General features: G+C 36.9%; 1 protein-coding gene across 2 annotated transcripts in view; it reads right to left on the reverse strand.

The window, feature by feature from the left end:
• The window catches only part of LOC142604009 (uncharacterized), a 105001-nt gene that overhangs the window by 44379 nt on the left and 39911 nt on the right, over positions 1–20711 (reverse strand). For both annotated transcript variants that reach the window (XM_075767753.1, XM_075767755.1), the window contains 17 exons: positions 20030–20121; positions 19679–19848; positions 18299–18458; positions 17269–17348; positions 15944–16124; positions 14627–14782; positions 12513–12646; positions 11147–11305; positions 10212–10392; positions 8243–8454; positions 6351–6539; positions 5305–5444; positions 3757–3919; positions 3554–3640; positions 2899–3033; positions 2402–2521; positions 1399–1616 (listed from right to left, as the gene is read on the reverse strand). In XM_075767753.1, coding sequence (XP_075623868.1) covers positions 1399–1616; positions 2402–2521; positions 2899–3033; positions 3554–3640; positions 3757–3919; positions 5305–5444; positions 6351–6539; positions 8243–8454; positions 10212–10392; positions 11147–11305; positions 12513–12646; positions 14627–14782; positions 15944–16124; positions 17269–17348; positions 18299–18458; positions 19679–19848; positions 20030–20121 — 2577 coding nt within the window. The remainder of the gene's footprint in view (positions 1–1398; positions 1617–2401; positions 2522–2898; positions 3034–3553; positions 3641–3756; positions 3920–5304; positions 5445–6350; positions 6540–8242; positions 8455–10211; positions 10393–11146; positions 11306–12512; positions 12647–14626; positions 14783–15943; positions 16125–17268; positions 17349–18298; positions 18459–19678; positions 19849–20029; positions 20122–20711) is intronic.

Consider the following 20711-nt stretch of genomic DNA (forward strand, 5'->3'; position numbering starts at 1 on the left):
AAATGAACTCCTCTCTGTCGCAATATGAAATCTCTCTTTAGTGCTGATTTACAAGCAGCATTGAGAATTCAGCTTAAACAATAATTTTAAATGCCACCACCATGTGAGTTTGGTAAATGAATCAAGAATTATTTCTTTGTATCTTGGCCCCGAGTTTAACAGTGTTAGAGAAACACAGCACAGTTTTTTTAGTGAAACCTGCTGGAGCAATAAGAAACTCAATTTTCAGTGTTTCAAGTATAAGACTGAGACACAATTTTCACACTGCCTTCAATAAATTGTCTATTGAAATGTCTGACTTTCTAGACTCAAGCATACTTCACAGATATCTAAAAATGAGGCAATCACATTTTCATACTGTTAGACATCCCTCCTAGAAACTGGAACCGTCTTGAAAGACTGATAATGAGTAAAACCTCAGTGAAAATCTACTTGATGACAGGAAGAACTGAACTACATAATTCAGGGAAGTAAGATTCATTTCATCAGTCAGTGACTGAAGTCTGTAGAGACTTTTCCCCAGAAATATTCAATCTCTTATTTTTCTCTCTTTCTCCCTGTAAAATAAATCCAAAATAAGTTGTCATTCCAGAAATTTTAAGTGTTCTATTTTACTTCCTGTGAAGTGAGCTGCAATAAATTGTTCTCTTACGGCATACCCTGGTATTTAAAAAAATTAATGTTCTATTGGAAGCCCAGAACTACAAGTAAGCTGCAGAAATGCACAAAATATCTTTCTTGAATCTCTTATTTTTTCTTTTTCTAGTAAATCTAATGAGCTTCAACTAAATTGTAATCACTTCTGATTTCTTTAACTCTGTTTCATTACTCTCCTTATCCCATCCAACTCCTAAGCTGCTAAACACTGGGACCTCTACAAAAACATCAACTCCTTCACTGCACACTTTTGTATTTGTGAAATGTGAAAAATCAACTGGAAGATAGCTGAAACCTGGGAGGGCCAAATTTCTATTTCCCGCTCCTGTCACTTCAGAGCTTTCTACAATACTTAACAAAACTTTATAATAAACACTGGGAAGTGCCCTTTTCCACTGGCATAGCTTGTAAATATTAGTTCCTTACTTCTGAGAGGACAAACAACGGGGGGAAAAACCAACCGTTGATCTAAACCCAATATAACAGTACCAGCTGTTCATTCAAGTTATCTCTATACAAAGTCTTAGAAAAGCAACTAGAACACATTAACGTAATTTACTATAACAACTTCTGAAACATAAAAAGGCATAAAAGGCAAAAGTATTTCAATAATAGGGATAATGCATGAAATGGCATTTGCTCTGTGGCTTCTACTGCAGCTATATGAAAGTAATTGAATTTAAATATGTATCACAGAACACTTTTCAGCTCCTCTATTAATCAAGATTCTGATTTCTCTACCTTGATGGAAGTATTTTGCCCATGAGGTGGAACTTTATTGATTCTGGGTTTGTCAGGACTGTCTGATGGAGGAAAGCCCTCAATTCGATAACTCTGGCATTCTTCCTGTTTTCGTTGTTCATATCAACCTCCAGCATCAGGATGTCCCTTCCATTGGAATGAAGGTACAGAGAGCCATTGAAATTGCTCTCACCATAACTCTTTAGGGCTGCCTGGGCCTACACATAGAGAAGAAGAAGAACAGGACATTAAGGATCTCAAATCATAATACAGGAAACTGAGACATCAGTTTGAGGAATAAGACTGCAGACAACAAGTTGGGCCTGGGAAAAAGGGTATGGTAGCAGAGGGAGAAAGATGTTTTTAGTTTTCATCTTTGTTTCTCACCATCTAACTCTATTTTTATTTGGCAAGAAATTAAATTAATTTTGCACAAGTTGAGTGCATTTTGTCCATGGAGGTAATGCGTAAGCGATCTCCCTCTCAACCCACCACAAAGGATAAGGTTAATCCAAAAGAAAGAACCTTTTGAATTTGTAATAAAAGTTACAGATAACACCTCATCTTGCATATAAGCCTGTCACCATGCTAGAGCTTTCAACAAAAAAATTATGAACTATGTTAAATTTTAAGTACAATTTTACTTGACTTTCAGAGTTTTCTGAATTTCAGCCAAAACACAAGCCATCTATTCCAACTGTATGTAGTCATTTAGCCAGAACAAACTCTAACCACAAAAAGTTAACTGTTTCCCTAACAATTTACACCTCTCCACTACGTTCAGTGAATTCCATATGAGTTGACCAACTCTGTAGCATACACATACATTTGTGTTCCCATGCTGGAAAGTAGTTGCAAAGCAATTTAGAGCAGAAAGTTAAACAGCTCCCACGTTGACATGTATTCCTAATGCATGCGACAAGCAAGAGACTCAACACAGGTCTGAGTGAGCTGCAAAAGCCACAAGTTCAAGCAACGAGACTGTAGTAATCAGGGAACTGACCTGTGAAGACATGTTCTTGTTGATGATGGCTTTTACACTCACACTGTAGTCAAAGTGTTCCAGTTTAGTCTGCCTGGAAAACAGCTCCCCACTTAGGCCCATTGCTTGCGGAAACTCAAGCTATTTGACAAAGTAAAATGTAAACATAATCACTGCATTCCTGTCTATTGCCTCATGTAATTTGATGTCTGAACTTCTGGCATGAAGTGGAGGATGCGATAAGCAAATGTGTGTATAAGCTTTTATCAATTTTACCCAAAGACACTGAAAATAAATCAAATACAGTAAAAAAATGTATGAAATCAAAAGGTCACTGTGTTTCCTACAAGACAGATTATAATTTGATCTGCTGAGATATCTAGGGTCTTTGTCAGGGCCAGGACTTTATTGAATCAGGAAGTTTACAAGCATAACCCAACTATAATTCTAAAGACAATGCAGTAAAACAGCCACCAAGACATAAAAAATAAAATTATATAAATGAAAACCACCAATACCTGGAATGAATGTGTCACATCCATGTGTAAAAGATGTCTAAAATCTGCCTCACTGGATTTGTCCTGATATCGCCCTAGAAAGCTGAGAACATCTTCCTTATTGACCTTCAAGGTAATCTCAAGCTCATGCTTCACCTATGTGTTAAGAATGCGCATAAACGAATTGCATCACATATTAACCCTGCATATTATGAAAGATGAGAGAAGTCATCCCTACATACTATGAAAAATGAAAGAGTTGCAAGCTATTACATTGTGGCTCAGAATGAAAAATGAGCAAAGCAGGAAAAAAAACCCCTGCATTTGGTAAGAAAAATGAATAGATACACCTAAATAAGTATGAGAAACTTGAATCCATTCCTTCCCAGTACTTGTTATTATTAATAATATTCATGCATAACAATATTTTAAAAATAATATATAAAGTATTATTATCATATATTACTACACAACATATTATTATATAATATTATACAAAACATTGTATTAGGGAGGCACCCAACCACATCATTGCCCTCTGAACCTTCCGGTTGCAGCATTTACATGGTGAGAAACTAAAGACCTAGAGCAAGTTAGGTCTGAAAAGACAATAAACTGTAAGCAAACAGGTAACAAATCTCTCCTTCTAACTAAATTTAATGGGAAATTTACTCACATTTTGGCGACTTTGAGTTAAAATGCATATTTTGACATCTTTGGGAAACAACCTGTAGTTATAAGGATGAGTTAAGCCAGCACAAATCTAAAAAAAAAAAAGTTTGAAAGGAAATGCAAAGAACATAAGATAACATACAGTAAATCACTCATTTGCTGACTTTTTTGGTATGCTAGATTAAAGGAAATTCTTGTATAACTCACATAGGGCTTTTCAGGTTGGTAACCAAATGTAAGAGTTTGAACTGTTTCCTCCACCCCATTTATCAAAACTTTTGTTTCCAAAAAATAGTGCTTTTGCTTTTTGTCCACAGTAAATGTCTCCTCCAGCAGGAAGCTCTGCAGAAGGGGCACTTTAAAAGGATGCCTGGAACAAAACAAGGAATAAGCAAAGTGTGAAAGATCTTAATAGACAACTACAAAAAGAGATCATGTAGACCTCAACTTGAACTCCAAAATTTTCAGTTGCAGATGCCATCAGGATGTTTGTATATAAGCAAAACACATAGTACCAGCACCTCTAAGAAATTACTAAAGCATAATTGCAACTTCATACAAACTACACACATTTACCAGACTTTCTGATAAAGAGTTTCCATCCTGGATTCAGGAAAGGCTTGGAAGAGCATGGGAGAGGGTGATGCTCTAAAATTCTGACATACATAACCAGTACATACACTTCATATACCTTCATGGCCAAGACTTCATTTTGAATAGGGGCAGTGTCCAAAAGCTTATGGCAGCTTTGAAAATCTCACTTATCAACCACATTTTATGCTTTCTGTAGAAACAGTCTCATGCCAAGAATCCTATCCAACAGATGTTCAGTTCTCGGAGTACTTTACTACTTCAGTGTAATTTTTTATAGACTTTATTAAATATTTCTGCACATGTACTTAGTTGGATGTCTTGGAAGAATGACATTGGACTGCCTTTATACACGTTAGGATATCTGGTACACCTCTTTGTTCTTCATTTATGTATTTTTTCCATTACTGAAAAGGCATCTTGCACTTTTTTAGCTATCTCCAAGATGTGCAGTGGCTCCTAAGGGAGCCTGTGCACTCCTGTTGACCCTGCTATACCTCTAAGAAAGCTGAGATGTCCCCAGACATGATTCACATGTCTCAGGTCTGAGTACACACTTTTCCCAAGGCCTTCAAGCTGTGTTTTGATAATGGGTAATGAAGAGAGAAATTTCAGAGACAGCCAATATCTAGAAGCAGCACACTCATTTTCATCAGGAATTGGAAACACGTTCCAAAATCCGAACAAGACCATTTGTTATGTGTTTTAAGAGGAATACTTTCGGCTTTAGAATGTCTATATTATTCCTAAGCCCTAGAAAAAAAGGTATCTGGATGGCACAGAGGATCAGATCTGGATTTGGAACTTCTCATCACTTCAAAGTTTGGACACAACATAAATCCTGCTGCTTTCACAAAAGGAAGCTATGCATGCAATAGAGATGACAACAAACACATTGCCACAGCGCATGTGGCCTGTTGCCTTTGACAACTTTGTTCACTATCATTTCAATAAAGAGGGCAAAAGCTAAATGGATGTAAATAACCAGCCCGTGAAGCTGGTATGCTTGAGCAAGTTCAGAGAGCCAGGTGGGAGGAAGCACAGGCTTTGCGCATGTGACACTTCCACTTTGTAAAGCCCAGAACAGATCCCAAGACCATCAAGATGCACATTAAATTTAGGCCCAAACATTCTTCAGAGATAGGAATAATAAGACTACTGAACCTGAAATGGAGGGTTCCACGTTTTTGATAGAGCATCTTCTCCTTCTTCAGCTCTTCTATCTGACCTTCAAACTGCAGTATGACAGGCAGACTTTTATAATCTCTCCATACAGTCTTCATAGAGAAGTTTGTCTTCCTAGGCTGCACTCAAATCATGAGACCAGAAGAGGAAAGGACAACTGCATCAGATTTACTGCATTTGTATTCAGGAATGTCATTAAGAAACCACATTGTTCAAAAGGCTGCAGCAAGGCTGTCATTTCACAGATCAACCCTTTTCTGCTTCAGTTTAAATCCTGATCTCCATTTACATTGGATTAAAAGTGCCATTAGTAAAAAAATGACTTCAGCAGAAGACAAATACCGTATAGCGTATCACCTGAGTGCAACCTATCTACAATATGAGCAAGCTTTAGCTCTGGTACCAGTATATTTACATACAAAACCAGATTGGATTTTCAAAGTATAAAATGCTATGACTAGAAAAACGCTTTTTGTTTTAAGATGTCCTGCAAGGAACTGACCAAAGTAACTGATCAAAGTATCTCTTTGGAGGACAAACTGCTGATTACCCTTCCTGTGCTGCAGGCATAAGCAACACAAAAATGACTTTAAGATTGGAAGGGATGTAGATGGTAAAATAGCATGTAAACCCAGGCTGTTACTATGCTCACTAGCAGGCAAGATACTCTGATTCTCCAAGACAATAGAATCTTCCACACCTGTCATACATATGCATCAAAATGTAAGCAATCACATCTACAGCTCTCTTTCTAGTCCTGTATTCTCCCTTTGTCCTCTCCACCCCGACTTTCTGTCCGTAGTTGGCCTCTCAAATAGGTGAGAAGTACTCAAAACTACACCACACAAGTTTTTGTTTTCTTTTTGAACCTAGTTTTACACTGCAGGCTGTCAAAACAGACAGAAATCGAACTAGTACTAGCAGTGTTTAAGTTTCAACACTAGCAATAACATCTTTCAGGAAGGTGGCAGACCAGAAAAACACAGTGCTGAGTCAAACAAATTGCATTTGTATTTCTTTCTTACCACTGGCAGATTCTGATAACTGGCTGTGAAGTTAAATTCATGTTTTGTACTCTTTATTTTAAAGCAGAGAGATTTGGCTTGGCTGTTATTCTCCAAATGAATCTCATTCTTCACAAGCTGATTCCACAGAGATATCATTTCACTATAGCTATGCAGAACATTCCACTCAACATGATTAAATGTGGATGCCTGAAAAATAAAGATGAACACATTAACCAGGCTGAGTTAGGACACAGAATCCTATTGTGCCAGCAGCACAACATGGAGGTGAAAAGAATGTGTTTTCTTGGAGATGATCTCTACAAGAACTATTAGAAATAGTGTGCCAGCTTATCCATTATCAAAATATTCTGAATTGCCATAAAGATCTCAAAGTTTATTTTACCCCTCTAAGCAAAGGGAGAGAGAAAAAACTAAATAGTTGGAAAAGAAAATAGTCGATGAACATTTTTTTCTCATTCAAGAATGTTTCTCACAATCCTCCACACTGTGCCTGAACCAGCAGTGATCTAACAAGGGAAAGCTGCAGTTCAGAATAAAGGAACAGCTTAAACATAAACCTAAGTTAAAGATTTAGACAACTGTAGTGGATTCTAAAAGAAAGGCAAAAATTCCTGGCTCTCATCTCACTTATACAGAGGCAGATAAGAAGTTAAGCTTCTCCAAGACAAATCTACACTTTTCATAGTGACAGAGGTTTATCATATTGCTTAATACACAGCAACTGTGATGAAATCAATTTTAAACCTCTACTGCATAGCACAGTGTAAAATAAATTAGGAGGAAGCTTAGAATCCATAGACTTGGGGCACACTGATTCCACTCAGTGGATATTTAATCACTATATAGAAAGTGATAGAATTCCAATAGAAAAGACAGAAGTCTACACAGTAAGAACCTGCTATTAAAGGTTCTCTCACAGGTTTGTGGGAGACTGGAGTCATTCTCTAAGTCACAACAAAAGAAATAACCTTTCATTTCTCAGGATGGTTCCAAACCACTAAACTATCCAGTACTCTAGCCTGCAACAGCATTATCATTTTTCCTACTGAATCTGTTCATATTGCAGAATTACCTGTAGGGAGATACAGTGGGAAAAAGAGTAGCAGCAAAAACACCTCAGTGGCAAAGGTGTTATTCTGCAAAATCAGAACTCTAATATTGATGGAGCTCCAAATACTCATGGAGAATTTTTACAAACAGTGCCATATTAAGAGGCAACAAGTGCCACGAACTACGTGACAGCTTATTGAGCAGGATACTCTCCAGGAAGAGGTAGGTTACATTCTTCTCAGGCAGAAGATGCCTTTAAATCTAATGCCTCAAATTTAGGTGAATGCTGTAATCACTGGGTTCTTAGTTTAGAAGTTTGGCTATTGTTCTTCCTACTTTTTAAATGAAGACGCTCTCAGCTGTTTCATATCACTAAGGAACAAGTTTTAAACACTTCTTACATGATGATCCAGTTTTCCTACTTCCTGAAACTGTTAGCTCATGGAGGGAGAAGAGGACTTTAAAATAGTAATTATTACTTGCATGCTCCTAGGCAGAACTCTGTCATCACGTATTTGGCTTTTTGCAGGGAGTAATGGACTCCCATTGCAAAGAGAGGCAGCAGTGGTGGCACTAACATTTTTTCAAAGCTAACAGAAAGACCCTGGCTGCGCTGATTCGGCTGCTCCAGAGGAAGACTAGCTCATCATTCAAGCACAGAAAACAGATGAAGATACGCATTTCAAGATCCTCTCTTACAAGCTGGCACACAGTGCATGAGTTTCTCAAAGAAGCATGCTGAACAAGTATTACTTCAGTATGATGGCAGTTCTTTTGGGTGTCTATCACAAAGCTCTATCATCAAATCCATACACCATAGGAAGCACCATGTTACTAACCTGCAGGTACGTGGCAGCTGGCGTGTAAATGTGAACTTTCCCTTCCTTTTCATTGCCTTGATCTTTATAGAACAGTTCCACTATAAGATTCTTAATGGAGAGAGCTTTTGCAGTTGTCAGCTCCGTAGTCAATAAATAAGCAGAATGCTGAGGCTGATGTAGTTTGTGAGCTGCATACAGATATAGCCATGGGGTGTCTATATTTAATCCACCTGGAAGGAATATATATTAAAGCTGGCAGAAAAGTGAGATTTCAAGCTACCTGGATTCTAACTCTGCAACAAAGTTGATAAGATGCTGGGGTTTTAGAATAGACTAAAATGCTACTATTGACCTGCTCTCTTCCAAAATCTCTGGATGGTATACAATGAAATGAATGTCCTTCACTAGCATAACATACTGCATAGCATAATACATAGGAAGGTTTGCTAACAAAAGGAAATTTATGAAGTCTAGTACCTAAATGGCACCAGAATAGGGTTCTACTGCATGATCTGCAACAAAATGTGAAATCTTTACCTGAACTGTAAGTCTGTAACCATTATTCACATAATTACAATAATGGCCTTAAACAAAGCTGTTCTGGCATATGCCAACACAGAAATTCAACTCTGCAATACACACATTTTGAACAAGATTGTAGGTTATTTTGGAAACTAGTTTATAGACAGCTCAGAATGTTTATATCTGACAAGCTGCTGAAATTTCACTAGTAGACTGTTGAAATTTTGCTGGTTATTTTAAAATTTTTAAAATTTCAGAATTAATCTAACCTTAGTTTGTTTCATCTTAACAGGTAGAAAAACATCCTGCTAATTCACTCCACTGTATCTAGCCAGTTGTTTTGCACTAATAAGGATCGCTAGTTTTGCACATACGGTATATACTAGATTTGGAAAAATACATCTCAACAGCAAATCTACCCGCTGAGCCAATCATTGCCCCGATTTATACAGCTTCATCCACTGAAGTACAAATGGTAGTGACATTCAATCTATCTCAAGCACTAAAATGTCAGAAAACTAAATTTTGGCACGCCACTGGTAACTTAACCCCTATTGGAGAAAGAAGTCTACAAATGTAAAACACAGCTTCGTATTACAAAGGCTTACTCCCTGCTGTACTTTATGAAGCAAAAGGTCTAAGATAAATGCAATTTAAAAAAAAATCCATATACACAGCTGTTTAATTTATAGCTTAAAATACATCATTAGAATTCTGCTCAGTGTCCCATTTTCTAATGTTCTTGAAACAAACTTGATCACTTTCTAGAGTAAAGAATTTTTTTAAACCTTGGTTCACTTCCCAGTCAGTTACCTCAGTCAAAAGCTAACAGGACATTACTGGTCTACATTAGGAGTGTGGCCATCAGACAAAGTTATCCCCCTCTGCACAGCACAGCAGAGGTTATGTCTGCAACACTGGATCTGGTTTTGGAGCACCCAGATCAAGGTGGATGGTGAGAGAGCAGAAAGGCTACAGCAGAGGGCTGCTATGATGATAAAGGGCCTAGACAACAAGACCTGTAACAAGAAGAGATGGAACCGGGCTTGTTTAGTCTGGCAAAGGAACAGGGGAATCTAATAGCTGCCTACAGCTAACTTGAACGTAAACAGCAAAGATGAGGAACACAAACCCTTCAAAAGAGGGAGACAATATAAGGGACAATGGCCACAAATTGCACTTTGAGAGGCTAAGGAATTGCTGGAAGTGGCTAGCCAGCTAGGCCACGGGAAGTTGGAGATTTCAAAAACTCAGTTAGACAAAGCCACAGCAGACATGATCTACTGTTGGGAACAATCCTGATTCAAACAGGAGGCTGGTCTAGATAACCTCCAGGGTCTGTCTCTTCCACCCAGTATTTCTGTGATTCTGTTACATCCATGCAAAACTACCTCACAAAATCAAAGCAGCAACTTTCAATGCCTGCTTTTCTAATCACAGACTGAAATGGTTTGCGGTACTTCACCTTCCCACTTCTTCAGGCCATTTCTGGATGCGTCTTTCCACTGCAGCCCAGCCACAAATGGCACATGGTCATTATACTGCACCTCAAAGTTGGTACTACTCTGCAAATAAACCTGAGAGTTGTGCGAGTGCTGCAGCTGGGTTCTGTAATTCACCTGTTTTTCCAGGACTTGCATAGTAAACTAGAAAACAAGTGAAGCAAATTTCAGTAAAACCAGGATCCTATCTTCAGGGCTAAGCTAACACACACACACACACACAGTAGCAGGAAGGTCACAGCTAGTGCCTCTGCTCTGCACATTTGCCATTCACTTTATAGCTTTTCATGCATGCTGACCAATTACAGATTGGGATGTCTTTAATATGCATTTGTTACATCTACTGGATATTCAAAAAGGAAAATTTCCACTAATTTTTAGACCATTTACTTTGTTGGGAAAGAAAACCCAAAACCCAACCACAATTCTTGGTCACTCTATGCTGGGATCACAGATAAATTCTATGCTTACAGGTACTCCTATGGAAATAGAATAATGACAACCTACCTCAGAAAACTATTACCTATTCTAAGACAATAACAGAGAAGACCTGTAACTTCTAAGAAATAACACAAAAAATTAGAAGAATAGTTTCTGTGATAATTTTATAAGCGCAAACTCTGCAAAAAACTCAGACCACATTATACCCAAATTTGTTTACTAATTAAAAAAAATCCATCTACTGGCTTTCTCTTGTTCATTTTAAATGTCAGTGATCTCTATGTGCCTGGGTTAAGACCTTATCTAACTCAAACTTATTACATCTGGATATCTAACATATTATTAATACATAACACTGGAAAAAAGGTCTTAATAAACAAATTAATTCCAATTTTTTTCTTAGCTTGTCTGTTAAATATTTGAATTGAAGGTCTTACTCCTCACCAATTATGCTTACCTCCATGAAATAGCTGACTAGAGATGAACTGGAACTGTTTTTAAATGCTTGGCTGATCAGTAGTTTCTTCTTGTTGTTTATTTCATCCCAGTGTTTCCCATAGTTGACTTCCATCTGGGAGGAAAGCCAAGATGCACTCGCTTCATGTTTCAGATGAACCTGAAGAAGAGAAAACTACCTTTTTCTTGTAAACCATGCTTTCTTTTTTATTCACTGCTGTTAAGTGCCTGTAGAAATATTCCCAAGTAGTAAGCAAGACTAAAGCAGAAAGGGTTGCAAATTTTCTGAAGAAAAATCATAGAATCATAGAATCGTTTTGGTTGGAAAAGACCTTTAAGATCATCAAGTCCAACCATTAATCTAGCACTGCCAAGTCCACCACTAAACCATGTCCCTAAGCACCACATCGACATGTCTTTTAAATACCTCCAGGGATGGTGACTCAACCACTTCCCTGGGCAGCTTGTTCCAATGACTGATAACCCTTTTGGTGAAGCATGTTCCCATCAGAAGATATCAATTCAGTGTACAAAGCCCAAAACTTTTAGTCTATCTGCTGCCAGTCAAATTGCTTTTCTCAAAAGCTAAGGTAACTGGACTCAGGTACTCCTGATGGAGTGCCTCACATGGATTCACTGTGCAGCTGCAAAACCTTGCAAGATCTTGCTTCATGGGAAATCTTAACACTTCTTGGCTTCAGTCCAACCTGGACGAAAAGCAAATCTGAAAGGATAGAAAATTTCTCTTTAATTCAGAGGCCAACTCTGTTCTGCAGCAAATACCCAGTATTAATGGTGATTTGCCTTTAAATTAACCTTTGTCTTTGTGCTGTGTGTAAAGGAAGATATTTGAAACAGATCTGCTTTTCTGCATGAAAGGGTCACACACACTGGAATTTGAAAGAAAGCATACAAATCTGAAACAGAAAATTAATACAAAACATTGTAAAATGCCTTATTTTCTGCACATACAACTTCTGATGACATACAATTGATAAATAAGACAGTTCCTAACTTTTAGTTAGAAGAAGAATAGAACAAGATAAATCACAAACTTATTAATACTATTGATTTATATATAACAAAAATTTTCACAACAAATATTCTGCAGAAGTTATGTGAATTAATACATTAAAAATGTCATCACTGGAGAGTTCCACCACTTCCAGTTGTAATGGACTGCACAAATGAGCAACTTGACAAGGTATCTTTGTTTACACAGAAAGCAAAGAGAAACAAGGTGAGAAAAAAAAAGGCTGATTCAAAAATGACGTCTTAGGCATTGCTCTGTTTAAGCCCAGCAGTACAAGAGTGACAAAAAGGTACTCAGCACACAAGTACACAAGTGCTTTGGTCAGCGTCTCTACCTTGTGATTGTAGGTCGGAGTCTGCATACAGTGAAATTCATGCCCAATATCAAGTTTGTACGTGTCATGTACACCTGTCTCCACTTTAATCTTTTGCCGCATACTGCATTCATGATGAAGATTTTTTGCCTCTCCTATTCAAGGTAAATCACAAAGTTACCTATTCAAATAGATCAGAAGTAAACTTTCAAAATGTTAATTGTATAAATCTAGTGCTGGCTTCAAGGCTTCTATTTTTCAAAAACATTAAAGTGAGATTTGTCTATTTTTACAGATATATACTTGTTGATTTATCCTACAAATCCAAAGGAAATCACATAGTTAATGAACCTGCTTTTTAGAACAGTGAGTTTGCATTTGCTAGATAGGTGATTTACATCTATGAAAATGAAAACACTACCACAGTAAAAAGTAAAAGAGAACCAGATATTTAATTCACGTAAAAGGTCTGGCAGTATGTTCTGTAGTCTAAAGGTACTGACCAAAGACTGGTACCAATATCAGTATAACTGCATTACCATGAAATTAAGCTCAAGAATTATCTTCACTATCTGCTCAAGATCTAGACACATTTTACAGACTACAATGTTGTTGTGAGAACACTGTTACTGACACCTGAACTTCTTTTCCTGCTACATATATGTCCAACCTAACAGCAACCAACAGCTTTGCACTTCTGACTACAGACATGCTGTATATGCAAACCAATTTGTAAAACTTTTGAAAAAAATGTATTAGGCATTGCAAATTTTGACTTTTTTTCCACAAGGTGTAGTAGAAATAAAAATCCTAGAAACAGCCATGTTACAGGCTGTAAAAGTTTGGGCTTTTGTTTATAGTCCATTAAAATTTAACATGCTTCTAAGTTCAGACCACTGGAAATGGCTGGTTTGTATTAAGATTTGAATGAAAATGATTCAATGATTTAGGCCAATTTTGTTTAAGAAAAGCAAAGGCGCAACTATTTTTTTGTTTACCGTATTTCCATGTTCTTTCACTCACTTTTTCTTCAGAAGCAATAAATAAATAAATAAATAAATAAATAAAATCAGGCACTAAGTTTATTACTTAAATGGAATTTTACCTGAGCGAAGTAAAACCACTACAAACTAAACATGATCAATCTTTGCAGCTTTCTTGGGGTCTCACAATATTTGATGATTTTCTGTTACCACTCAGCTCCTGACATCATGATATTACATCTTAAACAAAAAACAATAATGAACTTCCAGCTCTTGTAGTGACTGAGAAAATGCTTAAAATAATGAATCTGAAGTTTCAACCAATGAGTAGGATTATTTCTTTCCTTTTTTTTTTTTTTTTAATCCAGTACTTCTACAAGGAATCATTTGCTGACCACTTCAGATGGAACGCTTGCCAAACTGGGTTTATATCAAAATATGACTTAAGCTCTAAGTATATAACTTCGTAATTACCTATAGCTATAGCTAGACATCATCTAATACTGTTAAAAGTACTAGTTCAGGTATGTTTCTGTTTATGTCTATAAAATATTCTGATCAGCATGCCATTTTTAGCAAAATTATGGGGTCATACCTGTGTAGGTTTAAGAAAACTTTACTACTCATATTGCTACATACTCCCTCTGAATATGCAACATACTTTACATATACAATCATCCTATAATGCTTGTCACGACTAGCTACTACAAGTATTCAATACCTTGATATAAAATTGTACTGATGTTCACCTGCTTTGTCCAGTAAAATTAACATATAGGTCATACATTGCAGCCAGGAGAACACAGCCAACTGTTTCCTAGAAACAGTCCCTCATATTTGTAAGTGTATGTATGCAACCATTCATGTCATATAAACATCTGAGAACACAAATTAATTAGGAGCAATTCCCATTGAAAAAGTGATTTTTAATCAAATGTTGGACATGCTTATGAAAAGCACATTAAAAAATGCAGTCTCAAAGATTAAAGTCTATCCAAGTGAAAAGAGAAACTCGTCCTAGGTCTCAGATCACAGTTTAAAAATCAACTGAAATCTTTCTTGTTAAGAGAAAAGTCCTTATCATACAGGCAAATAACTTGAAGAAAAATGAGACAAACAGAATGCTTTTACTTTCCCTCTTTTTCACCGTACCTAGGAGTCCATATTTTATCCTCAAAACATGAGACCACAAGCCCTCACGTTGCTGGAGAAGACCAATGACATGAACTCCAAGAACACCTGGAAGGTAAGTTTCCCCTTCCAGTAAGTACTGTCGCAGCTTATCATCAACCTTTTTCTCCAGAAATGCTACAAAAAGAGTAGAAGTGATTATGCAGGGGTAGAACTTGAAGTTACTTTAGCTAGTAAAAGGAATACTACAGTGGGAAAACCACAAATGCATTCAGTTTCATCCCATCTTGCTGAGGAACCCCATGATGTACTCCTTGTGTAGTAAACAAAAAGACAGAGCTAAATGTTCAGTCTCTTTCTCCGACTACATATACAGCCTGTAGACCTTATTTCTCAGACACTGCTTAAAGTTTGGTGAAATTAATCCAGCCAAAGTTGCTTCTAAGAGGAAATAAATTCTAACAGACTGATCTTTTAATCAGCTAAGACCTAACGTGTGAACATGTGGATATTTACCTCTACAGTAAGCCAGAGCAAGGTTGTAGCTTTGCAACAGAACAACTCATGCAGCCTAGTTCTTAGGGGACAGGAGTTTGAAATCAGACCAGGACCATTTTTAGATGCAGTCACTGGCAATCTATGTGAAAGGTAAGGATCAAGGTTTCACCAAAAGATGATGTCCCAAAAACCAAACTGATATTCTGCATTCCTTAAAAGTTAGTTTTATTTGAAAATATTGCATAATCCTATGACATTTCAATGTCTTTGCCACATGGAGAGTATAGTAAGAAATCCTAAGAAAAAAAGGAGAGCCTTAGACTTAAATTACTGGTTTATTCCACTGTATTAATTTACTTTTTAATGAATTGATGTTATACGAATAGCAAAGCCCTCTTTCTGATACCTTCTCTTATATCTTCCTCTTAGTGTGTTTGTGAGAAAAAAAAATTTCAAGATTTTTAGAACAGGTCTTAAGAGACATTTAGCTACATATATGTGCCTCTGTACTGGTTTGTACTAACAAAAGTGAAAACCAGAAAATATTCTAAGAGTTGTTATTGGTTTGGCTTTTTTTTTTTTTGTTAAGTGATTCCTTATATCTTATCTCCTCCACTCTCTTCAACAGTAATTAAAAACAGACTTAAAAACCAATTTATTTTATAATTCCTATTATTCTGAAATATATATTACTACTAATTTATCAAGGATAATAACTTTAAAAAGCAGTCTTAGTGATTTGAAAGGAACTTTAGAAACACATGTCCAAAAGCAGGCAACCCTACTATATAAGGGCTCCAGAACTTACATTTATATGGCAAATACTTATTGTTGTCTAACCTGAAAGAAATGCAGCATCCTTCAACAAATTATTCAGGGATACTGAGAAAGCTATCTTCTTGCCAAGTTGTTTAGTGATGTTTCCTGACAAAATGACAGGACTGCTTTGCTTTATCAGCTTTACCTCCAGTTGGGTCATGTATCTCTGCTCTCCACTCAGCATCTGGAAATCTGTCATTCCCTAGAATAAACAAACAAATAAAAAACCAAAACCAAACCCCAAGCCACTCAACAGTACAAATTGACGTACAAGTTTTGAGAAAGCAATAGCACCAGGATAGACTTGGAGATTTCAGAAATGCAATGAGAGGAGGAAGAAAGGAGATATCTTTCTATACAACCAACAACCCCCCTTCCACCACCCCCCAAACCATAAAACTTGCTGTTAGTACATAATGGGGAGGAAGGATGGATTTGTTTTTCCAGTTACACAAAATTCACAGTGGTGTGAGATGCTGCTTCCTTCACCTCCTGCTGCTGGCTTCAGTAGTGACTGAAATCACTAAGAATGTTACAATACTGGGCCAAAAATTAATACAGTGTTGCTGAAAACATTGGCAGTCTCACAGTAGGTAACTAGATTTAGGTTGGACTAGATGCAAATGCAACCATCTGCAACACTAATTAGTGTTTGGGATCGTGAGAAACATCAAAAAAGTCTTTGCTGAAATATTACTCTAGAAAAAAAAAATCTGTAAAATAATGTACTCAGTGTATGAAAACACAGAGTGTTTGAAACCACCTGGCTTTGGAGGCCCACATAAGACATGGCATCTTGCTATGGGTATCAATTGCATAATGAAAAAATTGTTTGAGTCCTGGATATAAACAAAAATGTTAGCAGAGTTTCAGTGATAAACTCCCACCTGCATTTTTGTTTGCTTTTTCATTTTGGAGTTCAAACATTGGCATTCTCTTGTTTATTCCCCACAGAAGTTAAGAAATTAGCCTGGGCATATGACAGTCTTTATGGATGGTTAAAATACAGGTCTGAAAAACTGTGTGACTACATATGCACATAATGAGCCAACGTTCACAGGAGTGAATGTGATCTGCTCTACTGACTTAACACTGGAAGCAACCCAAAGGTTTTGAGCACATCTGAATGCAAAAAAAATGCTTTAGATTACTTGCAGAAGCCATGCCTTAAAAGATTTTAAAACACAGCAATTTAGCACTGAGTCTCTCAAAAATATGTAATAGAGAGAATTGGTAATTTCTCTGATGGATTGGTCACAAAACTATGTGTTTTTCACTGCCTTTCCTTTCCGTGCTTTTATTCAAGCATTCATCGTAGTATGAAAGCTCATGACCTGAAAACATACCTTAATGTAATATACATCTCGGTCATCTACTATCAACTCCAGGTGTCCAATTCGTGAATTTTTAGAAAACTCAATTCTCCCTTGGAGAAAAATAAAACTGTTTACTCTTTCTGGACATACAGTATTCGGTGATGCTTCATACAACTGTACTCAAAATGATAGTTGCCATTGTTGTGAACAATATACTTACAGAGGAAAAACAATAAATATCAGAGCAAAGGAAAAAAGTTAGGAACAGAATTTGCAAAGGCACTGAAGTGTCCTTAGAATATACATCTCATTTTGGAAGGACGTTCTGAGAATACTAATTGAGAAGAGGCACCAAAGCTGTCTCGAACAAACCAGCTTAGTTCTGGAAATGATTTATACGCTTCCTTTAGGCCTGTGCTAAAACTTGTAAGCTATGTTGTGCTTTGGAGACATATCATGAGCTCAGCACACTGTGCACCCAAAGTTTTTCACAGTATAGGTAAATCTTCCATGCAATCCATGTGAAAACAACCAAGATGAAAAAAAAAAAAAAAAAATCTGGAGGGACAAATTCTAAGTATGTGATACGGTAGAAAACATCAAAACAAAACATCATTTGACTAGCATGTCAAAGAAGCTGAAATATGTTGTCTATATTACTACTGTATATTTATCAGCTTATATTTCATCAATGTGTTGATTTTGTTTTCTGTGTTACACTGTGATTGAAATGTTACTTTTTATTACAATGCACAGCAATATCATAGTCAGTACAATTGATATGGCAACAAGTAATTTCATATCATAGCTAACAGAATACAGCAAACTAAACTTCAGGAATAGTAAGGCCAGTTCAGCATATGTAAAAGATTACAGAACAATCCACTGTGTTCCTTAGCCTTAACTTCGTATATACTGGTAACAGCTTTCCTCTTTAACCTGAGTTTGTGAACCAGGTACTGAACCTCTGACTGTGCAAAATACTCTTAACTAAGATGCAAAAAAACACTGGGAATGAATGTTACCTAAAGCAGGAAACTGAATGGCTTGAAAAACCTACCATCAATCTCGATTTTTTTCTTAGGTTGTATAAATTTGATTCTGAATTTCTTCTGTGGGACACTAAAATTCACGTCAACACCAACATCTCTTTTCAAGTCTGACTTCGGAGTCCCAATGAAGAAGTGAAGGACAGCTTCATTAGGGATCCATGAATTCTCCTGAAAGAAAGAAAGATAGGATAACCACATTTACAATTAGCACAGCATTTACGAAACAATCTGTCACACTGAGTTACATCACGTGGTCATAGCCACCTTCACTGCTATAATAATTTTTGACCTATCTGCTTTTCAAGATTTTCAGCAGGAAAATTCTGTTTTTCCTAGGCTGTATTATCCATTCCCTATCCAGTGCTTATCTTGGGAAACATTGTCTGAACACCTTGAATTTCACTGAATACTGACCTTCTCTTGAAGGGATGCCGATTCCTGCCAAAATTTATGGAAAATCAGACCACACAGTTATAAATTCAAGCTCTACAGCTCAGGCCTAAGTGACTAGAATTTGGCAGGGCTGCCTTAAACCCTTAGAATCTGGTGTCAGCAGTGGGATATGGTACACAGCCCCATGACCCTGCAGCAAGTGCCTTAGCTGACAGTTTTGGCCTTGCCCCATCTACAGACGTCAGATTCTCTGGCAGAGGAAAATGTCTGTTCCCTTTCCTGCTTTTATTAGAGAAAGTCAGAAAAACAAAATTACGAAGGGAAAGATACTCTGCTTATTGGTCTTCTCTTACTGTCTTAGAGATAATGACCAGTGTTTGAATACAACCAAAGCTCAAATTGTCTCTCAGTAAAAAGAATTAGCTCAAGCCCACCAGCATACTTGGGCTGTGATAGAAGATAAGACTCCAGCCACTGCCTGTGTTAAACACCTATACTATCATTTTAGAAAAAGCCATAAATTCTTACTCTACCCTGCAGAAGCTGAAAACCACTTCTTCCCCGGGCTTGCCCAAACGAAACCACCTTCTGGAGTGGATTCACTGGAGCCTAACTTCTGCTTTTAAGCAAGGTGTTTGATGTAAATTAATGATTTGGGTTTGGATGGCTTTTTGTCACAAAGTCATCAAAGTGAAGCCAGGTTGTGTAGCACTGGGCACCAAGTCAAAAATCCTGGTCTCTACTTCCAGCTCTATCAGTCTTACCTAACCAAATGACTTAATATTTGTGTGCTCTGCTTTGTATATGGAAATAGTATGTACCTACTATCAGCATCAGTAATTTGTTTTCAACATATTTTCCCACTGTAATGGGAATAATAATAATGTAGACCTAGAAAGCCAGTTAAGTTGAATACACAGTACTCATATATACCATTCTTTCATCAGCATAATAAACTAAAACTAAAGCCAAAGTAAAGCATGCCATAATGATACCTGAGGAATATAGTTATATGCAGCTTCTACAATGTACTGCTGCAGGCCTTTGTCTTGCTTAGTTAATGTGACAGCCAGTCTCAAAGGTCCAGTAAGGGGGAACACCAAACCACTGACTGGGTCAGGATATGACATTTCAGAACACAGCTGCCAGCCAATAATCTCAGACACTGGTGGAAGACAACAGTTGAACACTCAGTTGGAATAACAAACAGAGAAAACAAGCAAATTAACCCTGCATTGAAGACCTTTTAGCATATGCAAAAAAGAAATACCACTGAATAAAATTATCTGTCACAGATATTTCAGAATGATCAAGCTTTCTAAGACAAACATGACAGCTAGATTCACCTTCCTTTCTAGTGCAAGATCTGGTTTCTGTGTGGTCTTGGAAAACATCTGTATCTTCTGTCTCATCCACCATTGTGAAGTAGAGTTTAGAGCTACAACCAAGAATTTCAAGCAGTCACTTAAAAACAATTATGCTAAAGTTACAGCAATATTTAAACACAATTGTCAGTTATATGCCATCATCTCCCAGATAGGTAAAACAAGAAATATTAAGTTCTGCTAAGGTCAGTCTACATTTCTACTAATTAGCACTTTTATGCACAATTTCCATGTTTCATCTGTGACTATCCTGAGATTCCTCTGTAGTTCTTCACACTCAGTATTAGATTTCTCTGTTCCAAGCAATTTCATATGGTCAGCTTATTGCAACTCCACTCATTTCCTGATTTCTAGACATTTATTTTTTCCCCTTAGGCTATGTATGGACATCACTAAACTGCTTGTAGAAGAATCATGGTGTCTAGACTTGATGGGAGCAAGAGAGTTAATGCAATATCTAATAGACTCTACAGTCATTCTTTTGTTCAAATTATGCACAATACAGATTTGTAATTATTTTGACTTTCACTCTGGTCTGTCATCCATCCTAGCTGACAGAAACAGAATTACATCACTAAGTTTCCCAGAGTCCTAAGGGAATGGATGGTTCAAACGCAAAGTCCAAGAGTCTTTTAGCTCTTTT

Source organism: Balearica regulorum, chromosome 15 (genome assembly GCF_011004875.1).
Source record: "Balearica regulorum gibbericeps isolate bBalReg1 chromosome 15, bBalReg1.pri, whole genome shotgun sequence".
Lineage (NCBI taxonomy): Eukaryota > Metazoa > Chordata > Aves > Gruiformes > Gruidae > Balearica > Balearica regulorum.